The 16,227-nt window shown below is 51.9% G+C and overlaps 6 protein-coding genes across 6 annotated transcripts; 4 read left to right on the top strand and 2 right to left on the bottom strand.

The window, feature by feature from the left end:
- Positions 1 to 2,047: 2,047 nt before the first annotated feature.
- GLRG_08796 (uncharacterized protein) lies at positions 2,048 to 2,338 on the top strand (the record flags this gene model as incomplete). The annotated part of the gene is made up of 1 exon (XM_008099346.1): positions 2,048 to 2,338. One exon carries the CDS (start codon positions 2,048 to 2,050, stop codon positions 2,336 to 2,338), a length of 291 nt encoding a protein of 96 aa, XP_008097537.1.
- A 2,993-nt stretch (positions 2,339 to 5,331) lies between these two features.
- GLRG_08795 (nuclear membrane fusion protein Kar5) lies at positions 5,332 to 5,988 on the top strand (the record flags this gene model as incomplete). Its single annotated transcript, XM_008099345.1, has 1 exon — positions 5,332 to 5,988. The coding sequence occupies one exon, from the start codon at positions 5,332 to 5,334 to the stop codon at positions 5,986 to 5,988; it is 657 nt and encodes a 218-aa protein (XP_008097536.1).
- A 1,601-nt stretch (positions 5,989 to 7,589) lies between these two features.
- On the top strand, positions 7,590 to 8,673 carry GLRG_08794 (carbon-nitrogen hydrolase; the record flags this gene model as incomplete). Its single annotated transcript, XM_008099344.1, has 2 exons — positions 7,590 to 7,691; positions 7,798 to 8,673. 2 exons carry the CDS (start codon positions 7,590 to 7,592, stop codon positions 8,671 to 8,673), a joined length of 978 nt encoding a protein of 325 aa, XP_008097535.1.
- Positions 8,674 to 8,952: 279 nt separating this feature from the next.
- On the bottom strand, positions 8,953 to 11,540 carry GLRG_08793 (Rap1 Myb domain-containing protein; the record flags this gene model as incomplete). Its single annotated transcript, XM_008099343.1, has 4 exons — positions 8,953 to 10,557; positions 10,611 to 10,973; positions 11,025 to 11,366; positions 11,421 to 11,540. 4 exons carry the CDS (start codon positions 11,538 to 11,540, stop codon positions 8,953 to 8,955), a joined length of 2,430 nt encoding a protein of 809 aa, XP_008097534.1.
- A 966-nt stretch (positions 11,541 to 12,506) lies between these two features.
- On the top strand, positions 12,507 to 13,887 carry GLRG_08792 (DHHC zinc finger domain-containing protein; the record flags this gene model as incomplete). The annotated part of the gene is made up of 3 exons (XM_008099342.1): positions 12,507 to 12,595; positions 12,676 to 12,829; positions 12,895 to 13,887. The coding sequence occupies 3 exons, from the start codon at positions 12,507 to 12,509 to the stop codon at positions 13,885 to 13,887; spliced, it is 1,236 nt and encodes a 411-aa protein (XP_008097533.1).
- Positions 13,888 to 14,329: 442 nt separating this feature from the next.
- Positions 14,330 to 15,560, bottom strand: GLRG_08791 (uncharacterized protein; the record flags this gene model as incomplete). The annotated part of the gene is made up of 4 exons (XM_008099341.1): positions 14,330 to 14,348; positions 14,402 to 15,057; positions 15,124 to 15,206; positions 15,338 to 15,560. The coding sequence occupies 4 exons, from the start codon at positions 15,558 to 15,560 to the stop codon at positions 14,330 to 14,332; spliced, it is 981 nt and encodes a 326-aa protein (XP_008097532.1).
- Between the last annotated feature and the right edge of the window lie 667 nt (positions 15,561 to 16,227).

Raw genomic sequence — 16,227 nt, 5'->3', positions numbered from 1 at the left:
AGCTGAGGTTTGGAAGACTTGAGAGTCGGTCGAAGACGAGGATTGACGGCCGAGGTGAATCAAAGGGGAACAGAGGGCACAAGCACGGAGACGTCGAACAAGACCCATCAAGCATGGGGAAGGGTAATAAAAGAGTTAAGGGTTGGGGAGGACTTTGTGGAGGTAGGAACGAAAATGACTGGTTGGTCATACCTTGAGTTTCCGGCCAGGGACGTGTGGAAGGCGGCAAGAGGTTCGCTGAGCAGAAGTAGAGAAGCCAAGGAGGCGCAGGTGGCTCGGGTGGGGGTTAGCAACGGCGACAACAGGCAGAAAAGTGTGCAGATCGCGAATTGCTGCAAGAAGGCGCTGGACTGAAAGTCGACGGTGGAAAGTCGACTGATGTTCAAAGAAGGTGAATGAGTGACCCTCGCCGGTTTCCGCGATATGGACGGAAGAGGGAGGGGGGGTGGGTGGTGGTGACTCGGGCCAGGACGGCCGAAAGGAGAAGAAAAAGGCTGTGGAGAAGGAAGAAAAAAAAAGGGTGCAGAGAGTCGCCAATTGGACACGAAAGAATGATTGAGGATGGGAAGAAATGGCCTGACATGGAATTTGCCAGTGGCCGGGTGGGACACTGACTGAGCGTATCAAAAACCGACCACTTCATCTTGACAATCGTATGATAGACAAGGCTGCTGGAGGGAGAGTCGTGCGATGTGCGCCAACTCCCGCAACAGGCCCGTTTCATTGGGCATCTGTCGATCCAGTCCCGCTCGGCTCCACCCCGGCTGTCAGCCTTGCAGCATGGCCCGAGCATTGCCCCCAGAATAGACTTCCCGCGCCGTTAGGGTCCGCCTTGGTGCTGTTTGCTTTTGTCCGTCAGCGGCTCGGACCCATATTGCTTTCAACATTGGTCCTGGACGTTTGACGCACACGACACGTTCCATTCTACCTACTGTACCTAATCGTACCGCACCTAGAACACGCAAACACGCATATCACCACCGCGCGGACAGGTGGACAGGCAGGACAGCCATGGCCCCAAGGGTATTGTACTGCGCAGTGTAATTACCTGCCGGCCTGTTGCCTCTCGGCTGTAAGGGACTCGACTCCATCCGCCCGCATGCGACGCCCTCGAAAACAATGCCCCTCCCCTTTTTTGCCAACGGGGTGGCATAGGAATAAGAGGCGTCATCGCACGAGAAACTAATGAGAGAAAGGCCGGCCTCAATATCCGTACCTTTTACCTACCTACCACTACTACCACCACCGTCGCGATGGGCCACCCAGCTCTTGATACACCTAAAAAGGCACGATTACGATGCTCTCACGAATTTTTCGAGGCTAAAAGTACCCAATACAAGAGAAAAAGAGCATTTTGCCCACTTTGGACGGGGTATTGAACTGCTGGTGTGGTGTTTTGGTGGTGTTGGAAAAAGGTATCCTGTTTTTTTTTTTCTTTCTTATTTTTACCCGAGTGGCCCCCACTTCCCGTACGTTGAAGGAGGCAATTGTCTCGTTGCTGGCTGCAACCCACGTGGGATATCCGAGAGAGACAGACACCAGCAAGCAAGACATACTCGGCACCCGGTCGCGCCGTTGGGTAAACAATTTGCGAAGATTTGCGTCGCGAGCTCCCGCCAACTACCTACCCACCTTCTCTCTCCTCCCTTGCATACCAGGTGCCTTCTACACCTCGTGTTCACCAGTCCCTTTGCTTTCAAGCCCGTTTGCTCTCTCTTCGACCACATGCTACTTCTGACGAAAGGTTGCCTCCATTTCTCACACCTCTCTTGGTGTGTGGTCGGTTCTGCAACTGCAACAAAGCACTTACCAGGCAAGCGCTTCAAGTAAGTGGTTTGGGAAACAGCAATCTCCAAGCGGTGCAACTTCCGACAAAGATCGAAAGGAAACATTGTACCCCTTCGGCACCAATGCTTTCCTTTCCCTCTCGGTAGGTTGGAGGTTTTAAGTACGAGTACTCTCCCACTTATTAAGAATATGGGACCGTCACATCATCATTCATCAATTCGTTCCCTACTCAAAATCAAGAGAATCGCCTCTAGCCATCATGAAGCCTGTCAAGATCATCACCGTTGTCCTGGCCCCAATATCAGCCAAGGCCGTCTCTGAGAAACCCGTCCACACTCCCAACCCACACGTCGAGCCAATGTGGCCCAGTTGCATCAAATTCTACCAGTCTCAGCCCAACGACACTTGCCAAACTCTGGCCGACAAGAACGGTCTCGATCTCGCTGAGTTTATTGCCTTGAATCGCGGCGTAGGGGGGCTGAGTGGCTGCTCCAGGGGAAACGCGATTGCAGGCTACTGGTACTGCGTCAAGCCGAACGGTTGGGAATAAGTACAAGCCATCGAGAAGTTATGATCCTGAGATTGGGGGAAGTTCACCTCAGGATGGAAGAGCTTTACTTTAGGCAAAGCTTTAGTCAACAAGTCACCGATTTGTACCGATTCAAAAACGTCTGGAACTAATATCTGCAAGTAGCAAAGCTAGCTCAACAATCAACATTGACAGGCCTCGTCTTCTTTGTCGCAAACAGATTATTCTCCTTTCTCAAATCGTTATAGCGGCATTGATATGGAACAACGTCACGTTAAAAGGTGGGATTCTTATTGACGTCGAGGGTTTGGATCGGCCGCTCGGTTGGCGCAGTCAGTGCAAAGCCCGGGCCAGGAGATTACATCGTGCTTGGGTTTCGGTCCTTTGCACCCTTTGCCTATACCAGAACACCACTCGATATTGTGGAAGCCAGTGTGGCCGCATTCGAACTGCTTGTCAATCTGCTTGCACATGATTTTGGAAATCACAGCTCGCACTTCCAACTCTCACTCTCTCGTCTCTTCTCGTGACCAGTATTTGCTTTCAGTACGCGTTAGCGGCTTTTAATCGTGTCAAAACTACTTCTTTACCCACGGCATTGAGCCCACAGAGAGATCCATACAATTAATACCTGAGCCCCAGTACCCTCAGCTGTGTGATTGCCCGTGACTTGGTTCTTCCCAAGGCTTCAGAAGTCTTTGAACGGATTGACTCCGTTCTCCGCCTTCTCAGCCGGTCTGCTTCGGCCTGGAAGGTCGTAGGCTGTCTAATAACAGCAGGAAGCGTGGACGGAAAAAGCAGCTTGGCTCGAACCTCAAGGCATCAAAGCTGCTACAGGGTATCCCATAAGAGTCTCTGGTCGAGAAGAACAGGTAATTTTGGCATCAAAGACAAACAGGTAGATACAGATGAGCAGAATGAATATCTTGGGGAGGTTTGAGTCTTAACGAGGCCTGAGCAAAGTTCACTGGCGGTGTGAGGTTGAAAGGAGACCAACACCTCCCCTTCTTATGCAAACGATGTAATGAGACATTGAGTAATGTGCAAGAGATACCATGTACTCCGTAGTCCGAGCCTTTCGGACGCCCTGCCGCGTTCCGCGGTACTGGAGACTGCAGCCATCCCTGAACAGAGACGCAGGTAGCCATTAATGACAGCAAGCCGTTGCAGATATCATATCTCAGCATCTGCAGAGTGATTTTAACAACTTGAATGGCGCCAAGATTGGAATGATGGCACTAGTGGACATGGTGGACGGGAAGAAAGGGGGGTCCGCCCCTCCTCCCTCAGGATTCTTACTGCATTTGTTTCTTCTCGTCAGACTCTCCTTCGTCTGGACTTTTCCATCGTGAAAGACCAACCGACACCACTTCGGCGGACGGCCTCGTGGTTTCACTTCTCCCCCATCATGCAGCCTATCAAGCGGCTTCGGCATTGGACTGCCCGGCTTCTTGCCGAGTATCATTAGACGCAAGAAGAGGTGTAGATGAAGGGGGTTGGCGCAGATATTGGTAAGAGGATCAGGGCAGTGACAAAGTCGGTAGGGAGTGATGTCAAAATGTGGGGGCTAGTGTGGTGCTATGTATTCATTGTCCAAAAACCCTGGATCCCTGCTGACTCCTCTGGGGCCCCGCCTAGTCCTATCACATCACACACTTGACGGGTAGTCCTGGTTTTGATAGATGATCTCCCTCATGGTGCCAAATGTCAAGCATCTCGGCCCAGACTGCTATGGCCCATGGGATCTCCCTTTTCAGCCGCAACCACTGCAGAGATGGATGTGAGCCAACTCCTCCCACCCTGGTAAGCTTACTGGAGTGAGACATGAGGGGTAGGGTCGTCAGAGTCCAGCCCGGCCGTGACGAGACCTGAAAGGACTCGTCCACATTGAGGTTCTTGTACGACATCTTTCGGGTCTTTCATCGAGACGCCAGAGCTTCTAGCGGCTGGGTGCATTTCTGGCCGTCACTCCTGCGTGTTGGTTGGATCCCTTGGTTCCTAAGCATTTGTTTTCAGGCAGCAACATATGAAGAACATGACGGCTTTTGCCTAGATGCTATACTGCAAATGGTTCAACAACCTTGTGGGACCCCTTACCGAACCCTTAAGAGTGTTTGCGTTTTTAAATAGTGTATGAGGGTTAAACCGGTCACTCCTGAGAGTGTTTCTCTCAAAAAGGAGGTGAATAGCAAGTGCATCCCTCATGCCTTTTCTGTGTTTTACTGACACCTAATTCCATGCTTAACTTGAGTTGAGATCGAAGAAGAGGCGTGGGTATGGAATTCGACGAGCCACTTCCTCATATTCCTCATATTGAACTACGATTTAGCCGCAAACGAGTGAGTTGAATACCTCGACGCAGCGTCAACACACCAACATGGCATTGTTACTCTTGAACAAATCAATCGGAGATTTGCGTCGGCAACTTGGGCTTACTAGACATTCTAGACTAACACCATCTGCTGTATATTCTCTTCTCTACATAGGGTTGCACCTGGCCCATACGGCGCCGTGACCTTCCCTCCCCTTCAACCACGCTCTGAGAGGGCACCTTCCCGTCCAAGCGAACACATACCCCACACACTACACCTGCCGCTTTCATTTTCCTTCTCGGACAGAGATGAATCTCGTTAGGGAAAGAACATTTCATGGTTTGTACCGTACACTACCTAGTGTATCCACCTATCCACCTACCTGAAGGTAGGTAGGTAGCTATACGGAAACTAGTAACGTCCTCTAACACCTGCCCTTCTCATCGACGGCCACTGCCGTCGACCTTGACTTGTCAACATCATCATTTACCTAGGTATCCACCTTGAATCCTTCTCACGCTTCTACAGATCACATACGAACCCTTCTCACCCCAGAACCTACGAGACATACCTCGAACTCGATAGTTCGCTGGCCCCTTGCTGTTGGTCAAGGCACAGCTTCACTTGCACCAACCACAGAGCCCGCTCCACTCTTGGAATATGATGCATCGAGATGTTCTCTTGATCCTCCTAGGATCTTTGATGACGCTTTCCTGTATCGGCAACGTCGGTGCGTTTTCATGGGGCGGTAATGGGGGGCGTTCGACCTTGCTCCAAGCATCGGAAGAGCGCATCGTGGACCCCTCAATTTCAATCCAGGACAAGTCGCGCTTACCGAACGTCTACGCCGTTGCCATGCAGGAGCTCCAAGAGCTGGAGTCCGAACCTTTGTGCCATCGTATCGCTGCCAGCCTACTGGTCAACAACTGTCAGCTACTCGACGGCAAGGACGATGCTACTATTCTGACTGATAGCGGCAGACAAGTTCGCGACTTTGTAGACTCTTACGCTGCTAGTCTCGCCATTTGTGACCTTGAAAGAGGCAGTTTTGCCATTCCCTCGAGCTGTGCGCCATTTCGAGAGCGCTCTTTGGTAAACATACCCGACTCGAGTATACCCCGCCTTCACGCCTCCCCTCAACAAATCGACTCTTGTCTTTCGGGACTGGCCAAGTCAGACTCCGCATGGAACACTTGGGTCAGCTATCGTCACAAGGCTTTGAGATTTTGTGAAGCCGCTCGTGCGGACAACGAGAAAGGTACGCATGCCCCCATCCCGGACATTGAGATTGGCGCTCACCATGTTCTATCTAGCCCAGAGCATTCGCCTCCACCAGCGACTTACAGAGGTTCTGTCTAAACTTTCCGAAGGAGTTGAACGAGAGCTCGAGGCTCATCTTCGTAACATCAATATCCGAGCGACCGAGGCAACCGATCAACTACGGCACATGATTCCAGACATCAAACAGCTACGACATAACCTTCAGGATTTGGACCGGACAATATCTGAGGATATGATTCAGATATCTCAGGTCAGTAACCAGCGATATATTTCATGCACATATCTGACTCACGAGACAGGCGTCAAAATCTATGATGAGAGACGGTCTTGAAGATGCTCAGAACCTACGTCAGCTGCTGGGCATTCTTCTCAGGACGGTTATGAGCAACAATGCCGAAGTAGCAGCATCTCAAGAAATGGCACTGGCAACTCTCAGAGAGCACGCCAACTCCGAGGTTTCTGTTGTCATGTCTACGATTGCAACAGCTGCAGCGTCTTCCGCTTCTCTTCAGAGTCTGATGGTGGGCGCATTCTATCCTCTGAGATCGCACACTAAGCTGATAATGATTCAGGAGCTGTCACATGTTCGAGTGGTCGAGCTAGCTGATCGCCAAGAACACCTTGAGAAGGTAAATAATATCACTTAAGTCTACCCGTAGATTCTTAATTAACTTTTCCCAGGGATTAGTGAGACTGCTAGACATCACCGAAGAACTCTCGTCGAGGTACGAGTCGCATACAGAGAAACTAGGCATGGCCCAGCAAATCTCGGTCGATCTTCTTGAAACACTGGATGACATGGCGATCTCGACGTCAGGGTTCCGTAACTCTCTAGGTCAAGGAACCAGCTGGACAAGCTGGATGCCATATGTCATCTGCCCGGCTGCATCTTTGCTCATGGGTTCGTACGGTCTTCCGCCGTCTGCGATCCGCAACATCGGGCTCATTATGCTAGGTGAGCTCGTTGACGCCATCCGTTTAGTCGTCTTGAATGTTGATTTTCCTACCATAGGCGAAATGGCCGGCTTCGTTGTATCTCACGCTCAAAACTTCACGTTGGGCGTTCTCAAGATCTCTCGGCCTGGGCTTCCCCCCTTCATTGACGAAAACACCACAATTGCTTTCCGTCCGGCAGAAACTGATATACTACACAGCCTACCGCTGAATTTGCGCAAAACCAGGTGATTAAGGCCGCCGAGGGACGATTACCGACCAACTATCATCAAAATATCTACACATCGAAAAACTTAGACGGTAATGGCAACTGGTCTCGGGGATATTGACTTTGGCGTTCTTCATTGGTCGGTTTGCTAGACACTTTGCTCTTAATTTTCGAAATCAGACTCATGGGCTGGTTCACCGGAGGTGCCGAGGTGGGATTGCAGCAGTTGGTAAAAGCGATGGGGTCGCCTCTGACATCATTTCTCGCAATATGGACTTAGCAAATCGCCCATTTGGGGTAGGTACATCGGTCAACTGAAGTTTAGTAGTTCCCACACATCTTCTGTTGCTTATTCTTTTTTTTTACCACTAATACCATTGTATGCCGAGCTGCGGGGAATTACATGGACATTGCCATTTTTCATAGCCGGAACCTGACCTGCAACAAAACTTTGCTGTTGTCTCCAAACCATCCAACTGCCTCGATTACCTCCGAGACCAGACGAAGGATAGCGGCGATGGCGGATAGGTTCAAGATCGCACTCATACAAATGCACCCAAAGGTCAGCGAGCCCGAGACCACCCCAAACAAAGACGCCCAAGCCATGTTTAGCTCCCGCGTTCCTTTTTCATGCTCGCCTTGATCGTCAACCTGATCCACGCAGGACCCGCGGCAACGCCAGGATATGGAACGGCCACAAAACAGTGTTCTAACAAGCATCACAGGTCGTCGCACCAGAAGAAAACTTCGCCAAAGCAGAGTCGTACATCCGTTCAGCTGCTTCGCAAGGCTGCTCGCTTGCCGTCCTGCCCGAGTACCATCTCACGTCATGGGTCCCTGACCATCCCAAGTTCGTGCCGAGCTGCGCGCAATCCGGGGTCTATCTGGAGAAGTACCAGGCGCTAGCCAGAGATCTAGTTATCTCCATCGTCCCGGGGACCATCATCGAGCTCGACGGCGAGGAGGGCGACGACGACCTCAATCTCCTCAACGTCGCGTACTTCATCGGCCCGGACGGTGGCGTGCTAGGGCAGTATACTAAGAAGAACCTGTGGCACAACGAACGGCCGCACCTCACCAAGGGCCCGGAGCCGCACGGTGCCTTTGAAACGCCTCTGGGAAGGGCGGGGATACTGGTGTGCTGGGACCTGGCGTTCCCTGAAGCGTTTCGGGAGCTCGTCCGCGATGGGGCGCGGGTAATTGTGTGCCCCGCCTTTTGGCTCGCGGACGAGTATAAGCGCGAGGATGGGGATGAGGGCGCACAGGTGGTGAACCGGGACTCGGAGAGGGTGTTTCTGGAGAACGTCATGGTGGCAAGGGCGTTTGAGAACACCGCCGCCGTGGTCCTTGTCAACGCGGGCGGCCCCGTGGGCGGGGGTGGAGTGGAAGTGCGAGAGGGCGGCGCGCGGGTGCGGTACTGTGGTGTTAGTCAGGTCGCGATGCCACTCATCGGGCCGCAGGGAAAGCTGGGCGCCGAGGAGGCGATGGAGGTCGTCGAGGTTGACCTTGGGCTATTGGACGTTGCCGAGGGGGCGTACAAGGTGAGAGAGGATATGAAGAAGGAAGGGTGGCATTATGGATATTCCATCGTCAAGGAGTGAACAATAGGATAAGGATTATACACAGTTGGGAAGAAGTAGATCAAGAAAGGAAAGAAGAAGGGGGGGGGGGCTCCAAACAAACAAGTGGAACAGAGACGAATTGATGACAACAGGACACGAGATAGGCATGTCGGCAAACAATGGCGGTTCATAATGGATGGTCATTTATTGCGGAAGCCCGGGTATCAGTGGCATGCATTGCTCTTCAAGGGAGCCAAGCCCCAGTAAAGAACTAAAGAAAAAGGAAGAGATTACCATATAACGGCATCCTCTATCAGCTCACTGGGAGCTCTGAGCGACTTCATCTAGGTACGCCAAAAACTCTCTCCTCCGCTGGATCCGCTCTTGCGTGTGCTTCTTCACGAGATAATCCCAGTACTTTTGCAGCTTCGCCCGATTAGGCCCAGCCTCCAAATCCCCGTCATCAACCCGTCGGAGCCGCCTATCATCGTTAGTCGTCCAGACCCCCTGCCAGTTGTTAGGCAGCTCCTTGTGCTTCATGAGATGCCTGAGCAGATCTGTGGCTAGTGGAGTGCAGAGTGACGTGGCCTTAAGCGCAGTAATGATATCCTCGCGCGCGTATCCAAACGTGTCGAAGCGCTCAATCAAGTCCTCAAGCTCGGCAGTCTTATCTAACGATTCTTGAGAATCGGGGATGGCACGCTCTTTCCGTTCTTTGGGGGCTACTTTGATGTCCTCGGCGGGCAACCCTCGTGCTGTAGATGAGATTGTAGCCGGTTCCCTCTCAACCCCCTTGCCCTTGTCCTTGAACGACAGAGGCACGGGTGTCACGGATTCCACAGCGTCTACCTCGCCAAGAAGCTGCTGTGACGGTGAAATGTCAAACTCGGTATTGCCTTGTGTTTCTTGTCCAGGGGCATCTTCGAAGGCAAAGTCTTGAGTCTCTGGTTCGAAGCGACGAGCTCTCCTAGAAGGGGACTGCTCAACCTGTCCTTCCATATCTAGGTCTACCTCGTCATGAACTGCCCTGTGTCCCTGTCCGGCGCTGAGCGAGGGGCTGGGGCCAATGTTCCCAAAGCTTGCGATAACTAACCTCTCGTCAGGAGTGGAAGGGATTTCATCATCTGAGGCAAAACGCTGTCTCTTTTTTCTACCATTTGGAGTTGATGGTGTACCGAAAGGATCCATGGCGATAGCCAGTCTTTTCTTGGAGGTGCTTAGAGTAGCATCTGATCGCATGTCTTGAGGCTTCGCCAGCATTCCTAGGTCAAGCTCATCCTTTTCAGACTGAGATGTTTCTTCGTCATCTTCGGATTCTGCATCGGGCTCGTCCAACACGCCGCTGGCGGCAAATTCGAAGACATAGTCTGTGTAGTACTGTTGTAATGGCTGGGCAGCCTCGCTCTGCAGGCCGAGAGACTTCGCGGCTGCTTCCCATTCAATTTCAACACCTCCTTGCTGGTACTGGTCCCTGACGACTTGCCAAAGAAGATATGTGTCGATGGGTTGCCCATTGATTTCGGGATTGATGCCAAGGTCCAATTTGTTGATTTCAGAATCGGCGGCACCTTTCAACCTTCTAAACTCCCAGAATCCCTTCAGATGATCGAAGAAGAATTCTCTCGAGATACCGTGGGATGCTACGCCATCGCCTTGTGTCGCTGGCGTCTGAGTGCTGTCATCTTTTTCTGCTGTAGGTCGTGAGACTGGCGGCACAACAGGCCCCGACGTCTTGGTTATGGGAAGAGTATCGAGTTGCCTAGCCTGTTCATCTCGTCGACTTAATTGGCCTGGCTTAAGCATGTGGTTGCTCGTAGACAGCTCCTGGGGTAAAGGATCCTTTTCCTCAAAATTTTCATCTAGCAACGGTTTCAAAATGTCTGTCCAATGCTTTCTCCAGGCAACTAAGGAGTGGCTGGTATTCTGTCACATGTCAGCTCGGTGTTCAGGTTTACCAAGGAAGAGGTGCAACGTACTCTGTCTGCGAATGCCTGGAAAAAGCGGGTAGTGAGTGGAGGGCCATGCTCCCTGGCCGCCTGTAAAAGTTCATCATCTTCAGCCTTGATAAACTTGTTTCTCTCCGAGGGAGTCAGTTCTGGTTTGGCTTCAGCCTCTTGGGTCGCGCGTTTGGCCCGCGTCTCCGCTGCCGGCAGTTGCACAACAGCTGGTGCAACAGGGGCGAGCGAACGTCCCCTTCCTGCTTGAGCTATTTCGGAGAATGGTGTTGAATGCTGGATATTAGGAGCGGAAGCAACCAAGCTGTCAAGTGCGGCTTGAGACAACTTAGAGACCTTCTTCACCCAGCGATCTCTCCAAGACTGCCTAGTGTGGCGATTATTCTTTTATACATCAGTGGCCCGTCAGAGTATACTTCTGAAGGAGAAACCCACCATCTCCTCAAGTGCTTTATATACTTCATTACCGCTCCTCTTGTTTATTGGATGCGAGAGCACCCATTTGGCAAGAATCGCATCGTCGGCTGCGGTGAATGGAGTACGGGTTCCCTTGAGTGGCGCTGACAACGCGGGAGAACGAGAGGACCCGACCGGACGCGAAGCGATAGGCGACTGATGAATCAAATACTTATCAGTCTCCTGTATAGCACCGTTATCGATGGAATCCTTTATAAACTTCCAATGGAGTGACGTGGACGGATATTCTGGCCTGGGGTGATCGGCGATGATTATGTCCGCCTTATTAGTATCAGTCTTGACGATCTTGCCGCCGTTTTGCTATTAACGTAAGCCTACAATTTCACCATGACAGTATCGCGGGCGCAGACGTACTGTGATTAGATCCAGGATGGTCTTCCTATCGGGAACGCGCTGGAAAACGTAAAAACTGGTCTCCTTGAAGAGCAGACCTCGGGCACCGGGCACCCCGCTGTATGTGATTGCCGCTGACATTCTGTGAGATCAACTATATTCTGGAAGGGATACGAAGCGGATGGTCTCGGTAGACTCGATCTGTCCAGTGCTGAAGATGCCCTGCGCGTCGCTGATTGCGGGCTCACACCCGCGGTTGAAATGATAGAGAGTTTGCGCGTACTGGGACTGACACCGAGCGGAATGAACTGATGCTTCTTTTGCAACCAAGCACCCGGTCAATGCTGTAGCCAGGCGCCAGGTGGGGAAGCACGTATTGATGTAATTCTTAAAAGTGACGAGGGGATTTGCAGAGAGATTGAGCTTGTCAGCGAGGTCGGATTCCCCAACTAGGCGAACATGAATATGGGACCAGACGACGACCACCCTTGCGTTTGATGCAAGGAGCATTTGGTGCAAGGAAAATGGATGTCGTTGTTTGGCCCAAGCCTAATAGACAAATGTGCAGATTACTCTTGGTCTTGTGCAACCATGTTACACTGATGATGCAGCGACGCGCAGTTTCCTTTGTGCGTCGCGTGATCACGTGTGAAGATAAAAGGTATGTACCTAGAGGATATAGCTCTATAAAGGTTACGTAGCCTTCCTCGAACGAAACGAAACGCTATGACCTCTACTGGTCGATACAACAATGCTCTGGCACATTTGATGACATCGCTCCCAGTGAACTTTCCTCGTACCGAGTGCTTGAAGCCTTCCCATCAGTCACTTAGCCCATGTCTGACAAAAAAGTATAGTGAGATCAACCAGTGTCTTGTAGCTCCAAGATCATTGGGAGGTGGTGGGCCTTGACTGACACCTCAGGTTTTATCCACTCACTACGGAGTACGGCCGCTGACTTGAGCTTCTTACTGCACTGCCCGCTTCAGCCGATCTAAAACTCGAGCTTGACAAGACACCTTTAGACAAACGCTCGTCTTCTTTACCCTTTCCTCTCAAATAAACTATGATTCACGAGAAGTGATAATAGTTTGAAATTCAGTCATCATGGTGACTTTTAGGAACGTGGCTCTCTTTGTGTTGGGCATCTCTTTCATGGTCTTTGTCGCCTTCTTCGGCCGGCTACCGGCTTTAAGGTTCGTAATCTCACCCAGTTCGTCGGGCAGTTGGACCTACCGTATATAGCTTGTAAGATTTATTTGCTAACCATCAGCAGGCACACCCCTATCGCAACGCTGCATAGAGTCATGTGGATCCATATCCCGAACGGCTTCCTAGCTGTAGACAGACTTCTGACTGGAGGAAGGTTCTCAACCTCCATGATGCGCTTCGGCAACTACATGATGTATGACCGGCATCCCACTGTGGTCGTAAGTGGCTGGATAAGAGAAACAGATATCGTACTCTTGTTGTTCAGACGAGCTGACATTTGCAGATCTTCTTCCTTCTCATCCTTTCCGTGTCGGAATACTTATACCTGCCTGGCGCCTGGCCCCATCTCTCTATCTTCCACAAAGTCACCGGCTCTATCGCCACTGTGCTTCCATACCTCTTTCTCTACCTCTCCGTCATGGCCGACCCGGGCTACATCACACCCGAGAACCACGCCTACTACATGTCCCTCTATCCTTACGATTACTCCATCTTCTTTCCTGGCCAGATGTGTAGCACCTGTAACCTCATCAAGCCGCCCCGCTCCAAGCACTGCAGCATCTGCAAGCGCTGCGTCGCCAAGCTTGACCACCATTGTATATTCATCAACGGTTGTGTAGGCTACCAAAACCAACACTACTTCGTTCTGCTCTTGCTGTCCACGGCCTTTCTCACCTCGTATGGTGCCCTACTCGGCTTCTCCCTGCTGGGTGGCAAAATTGGCTCGCAGTATCCAACGTGGTCGTTCTGGCTACCGAAGGGCATGGGGCTCAAAGAGTACCTGCTCATCTGGAGCTGGGCCCTGCAAGACAGTGTCGGTATGGGCGCCGTCACCCTGCTCGCTGCCATGACGTCGCCTCTGGTCTGGGGGCTACTAAGCTACACTGTCTGGCTAATCTACTGCGGCACCACCACCAACGAATCGCTGAAGTGGTCAGACTGGAAGGCCGAGATGGACGATGGCTGTGCTTTCAAGCGCAGCATGTCCGCGAATCGTGTAAAGGACACGCGTTTCGAGCCAAAGCGGACGCGCTGGCCTCTAGAGGCCGTGCAGGTACTGGCGAGGACCGACGACGGGATGCCTCCCCCCGATCACGGGCCGGGTGCGGGTGAATGGGAGCGGGTCTGGAATCTGAAAGACGTTGAAAATCTGTATGACCTGGGTCTATGGGATAACCTGGCAGACATCTTCGTCTCCAACTACGACTTCAATGTCAAGCGCGATCAGCCGCCCGTGGAAAATCCCGGACGACAGAGGCACGCATCTAAATCTTGACCCTTCTAGCCACACCACTCGATCCAAGATATTTGTCGTAAATAGTGTTTAATGTAACGTATCCGCCTTGGTCAATGGCGTCCTGATGGCGTTATGCACCGAATGTTTGTTGTAGCCCCGTATTCATTGTTTAAATATGACCAGATCAGACATACAGGAATCGATCAGATAGGGCCACGCACGAAGGACATGATTTTGACGTTTATCTTCGTTTCATTTTAACATGTCTCATCTAGTTCGTACCTGCTGAACCCAAGGATTCTCAGACGCCCAGCTACTCAGGGTTTCGATAAGCCAACCTCGAGAATCTACTGATTATGCTATCGTTTCTTGCATTGCTCGTCCAACGTGGCCGACTACTGAAAGGTTTACGCTTCCTTGTGAACTTATTCGACAGCAGTCGAGTACCCTGAAAAGCCTGTTCTTGCTCAGAAGTGTGCGTTTAGAGGATGGTGCCGAAACTGAGGAAAGTGTTAGTACATTGGATGTATACAGCTTTGAGACAAGAACATACCCAAAGGTGCGCTTGATGCTGTTGACGTAGTATTCCTGCCAGTTTCGCTTGGTCGCCTCCTCCTCGCCAACCGGGACCCCGTCCCAGTTGACGCGCATCAGCGTAACATGGTCAACATCGTTCTGATCGAACTCAATGCTGAGCTTGGAGAAGTGACCCTCGGGCCACTGATTCAGGCGCCAGCTCTGGACAATCTTTTTTGGGGGGTCGAGCTCAAGGTACTCGCCGGTGACGTTTCCATCAAATAGCTCAAACTTCGCGCCCTTGATAGCGCCCTGGAAGACCTTAGGAGGTGCACGGGTGAAGGCGGCGATGCGTGCGGGGTCGACGAAGGTCTGGTAGGCCTCCTCGGCGGTAGTGCGGAATTCGGCTGTGTCGGTGAGGGTCGTGGTGTTGACAACCTTACCGCTGCCGGTCTTGACACTTGTCGAAGCCGAGGTGGACTTTGCGGACGAGGCTGGAGGGTGATACTTGGGCGTGGAGAAGCCGCTCGAAGGGTTGGAGCCGGGAGCATGCTGGATATCCTTACCATGCTCGGCGATTAAAGCTGCAGGAAGCTTGATGAACTCCTGGCGGAGCTGGGGCAGAAGCTTAGAGCGAACCAGGTCCTTGACAGGCTGCTTCTCCTTGGCATCGGAGTAAATGTCGATATCGAACTGTTGAGGCGGAGATCTTCAGTAAAACGGGGTCTATGGAACGGCAGAGATTTCACTTGGACCCACCACAAAGTCGTTTTCCTCAGTATCGTGGGCGACCTCAGGAATAGTGATGGTGCCCGAGACCTCAGTCTCGTCAGAGGTGGTGCCTACGCTACGTTAGCGAGGCCCCAATCGACTACTTCACACAAAAACGATACGATGGCAGGCAGAGGTTTGGCGTTGTTGAACGAGGTATTATGGGATAAAACAAATGTGTTTGCATTCAAGTATGACCTACCGGTGTATTCTAAGACGAGCTTAACATCATAAATGGTGATGACCTTGCCCTTCCTCTGGCTAACGTCGACGTCGCCATCCATGCTCACAACCTTGCTAATCTTTGCCGTGACACCGCCATCGGCAGACTCGACCTTTGTCAAGCTCTCCTCAAGATACTGTTTGGCCCAGGCCGAGGCATCCTTGTTGACCCAGTGCCAGTTGTTGGGGTTGTGGAGGACCATCTTGTCGGCGGTGACTCGGTTTCTGATTTCAGGCTGCGAGGTAGGAAAACGGGTGACTGTAGGGTCCGAACGGCGGGTTAGCAAAGAAGGAGACGAAATGTGACGGTGAGGTGTTGTAGGAGGTTGATGGGTGTCCCGGATCAGTGGTTGGTCAAAAGACCGCAGCGTTTTTCATCAAAGATGGGAGTACAAATCACTCTATGACTGGTGCCAGCTGGCGTATCATCATGTTGGGAGGGAAAGCGTGGGTAAATAAAAGGAGACGGGGAATAGGGGATGCTGTCCTTACCTCAGTGCGGATTGGCGCGTTGGGGTGTCATGTCCAGAAGCGTTTGCGCATGGAAAGAAAGAGAAGAAGGAATTAAATCTGAGCGTGGGACCTTCTTTTGAAAGAAAGCTCTAGAATTCTGACGGTCCTCAGCTGGCGGGCGGTAAATTTTCGGCCGTTTGGTTTGCCCGCTCTTGCGGCATGCTGCCCCCCCACCTTTAGCTCCATTGCTGCCACAGTCAGTACAACGGTGCTGCGCCTATTGGTGGCCTGTGCTCCCGATGACGGACGGGAAAGAAGCTTCGCAAGGAAGCCGCAAGGCTACCCACCTACCTGCCAGCTCGTTCGCGTCTTCGTCTGCACAGATTGGTGGTCCTTATCGCATCGGCATTTACCACT

This window comes from Colletotrichum graminicola (genome assembly GCF_000149035.1).
Source record: "Colletotrichum graminicola M1.001 genomic scaffold supercont1.41, whole genome shotgun sequence".
NCBI classification, from domain to species: Eukaryota; Fungi; Ascomycota; class Sordariomycetes; order Glomerellales; family Glomerellaceae; genus Colletotrichum; species Colletotrichum graminicola.
This window is presented reverse-complemented; position numbering and strand designations above follow the sequence as displayed.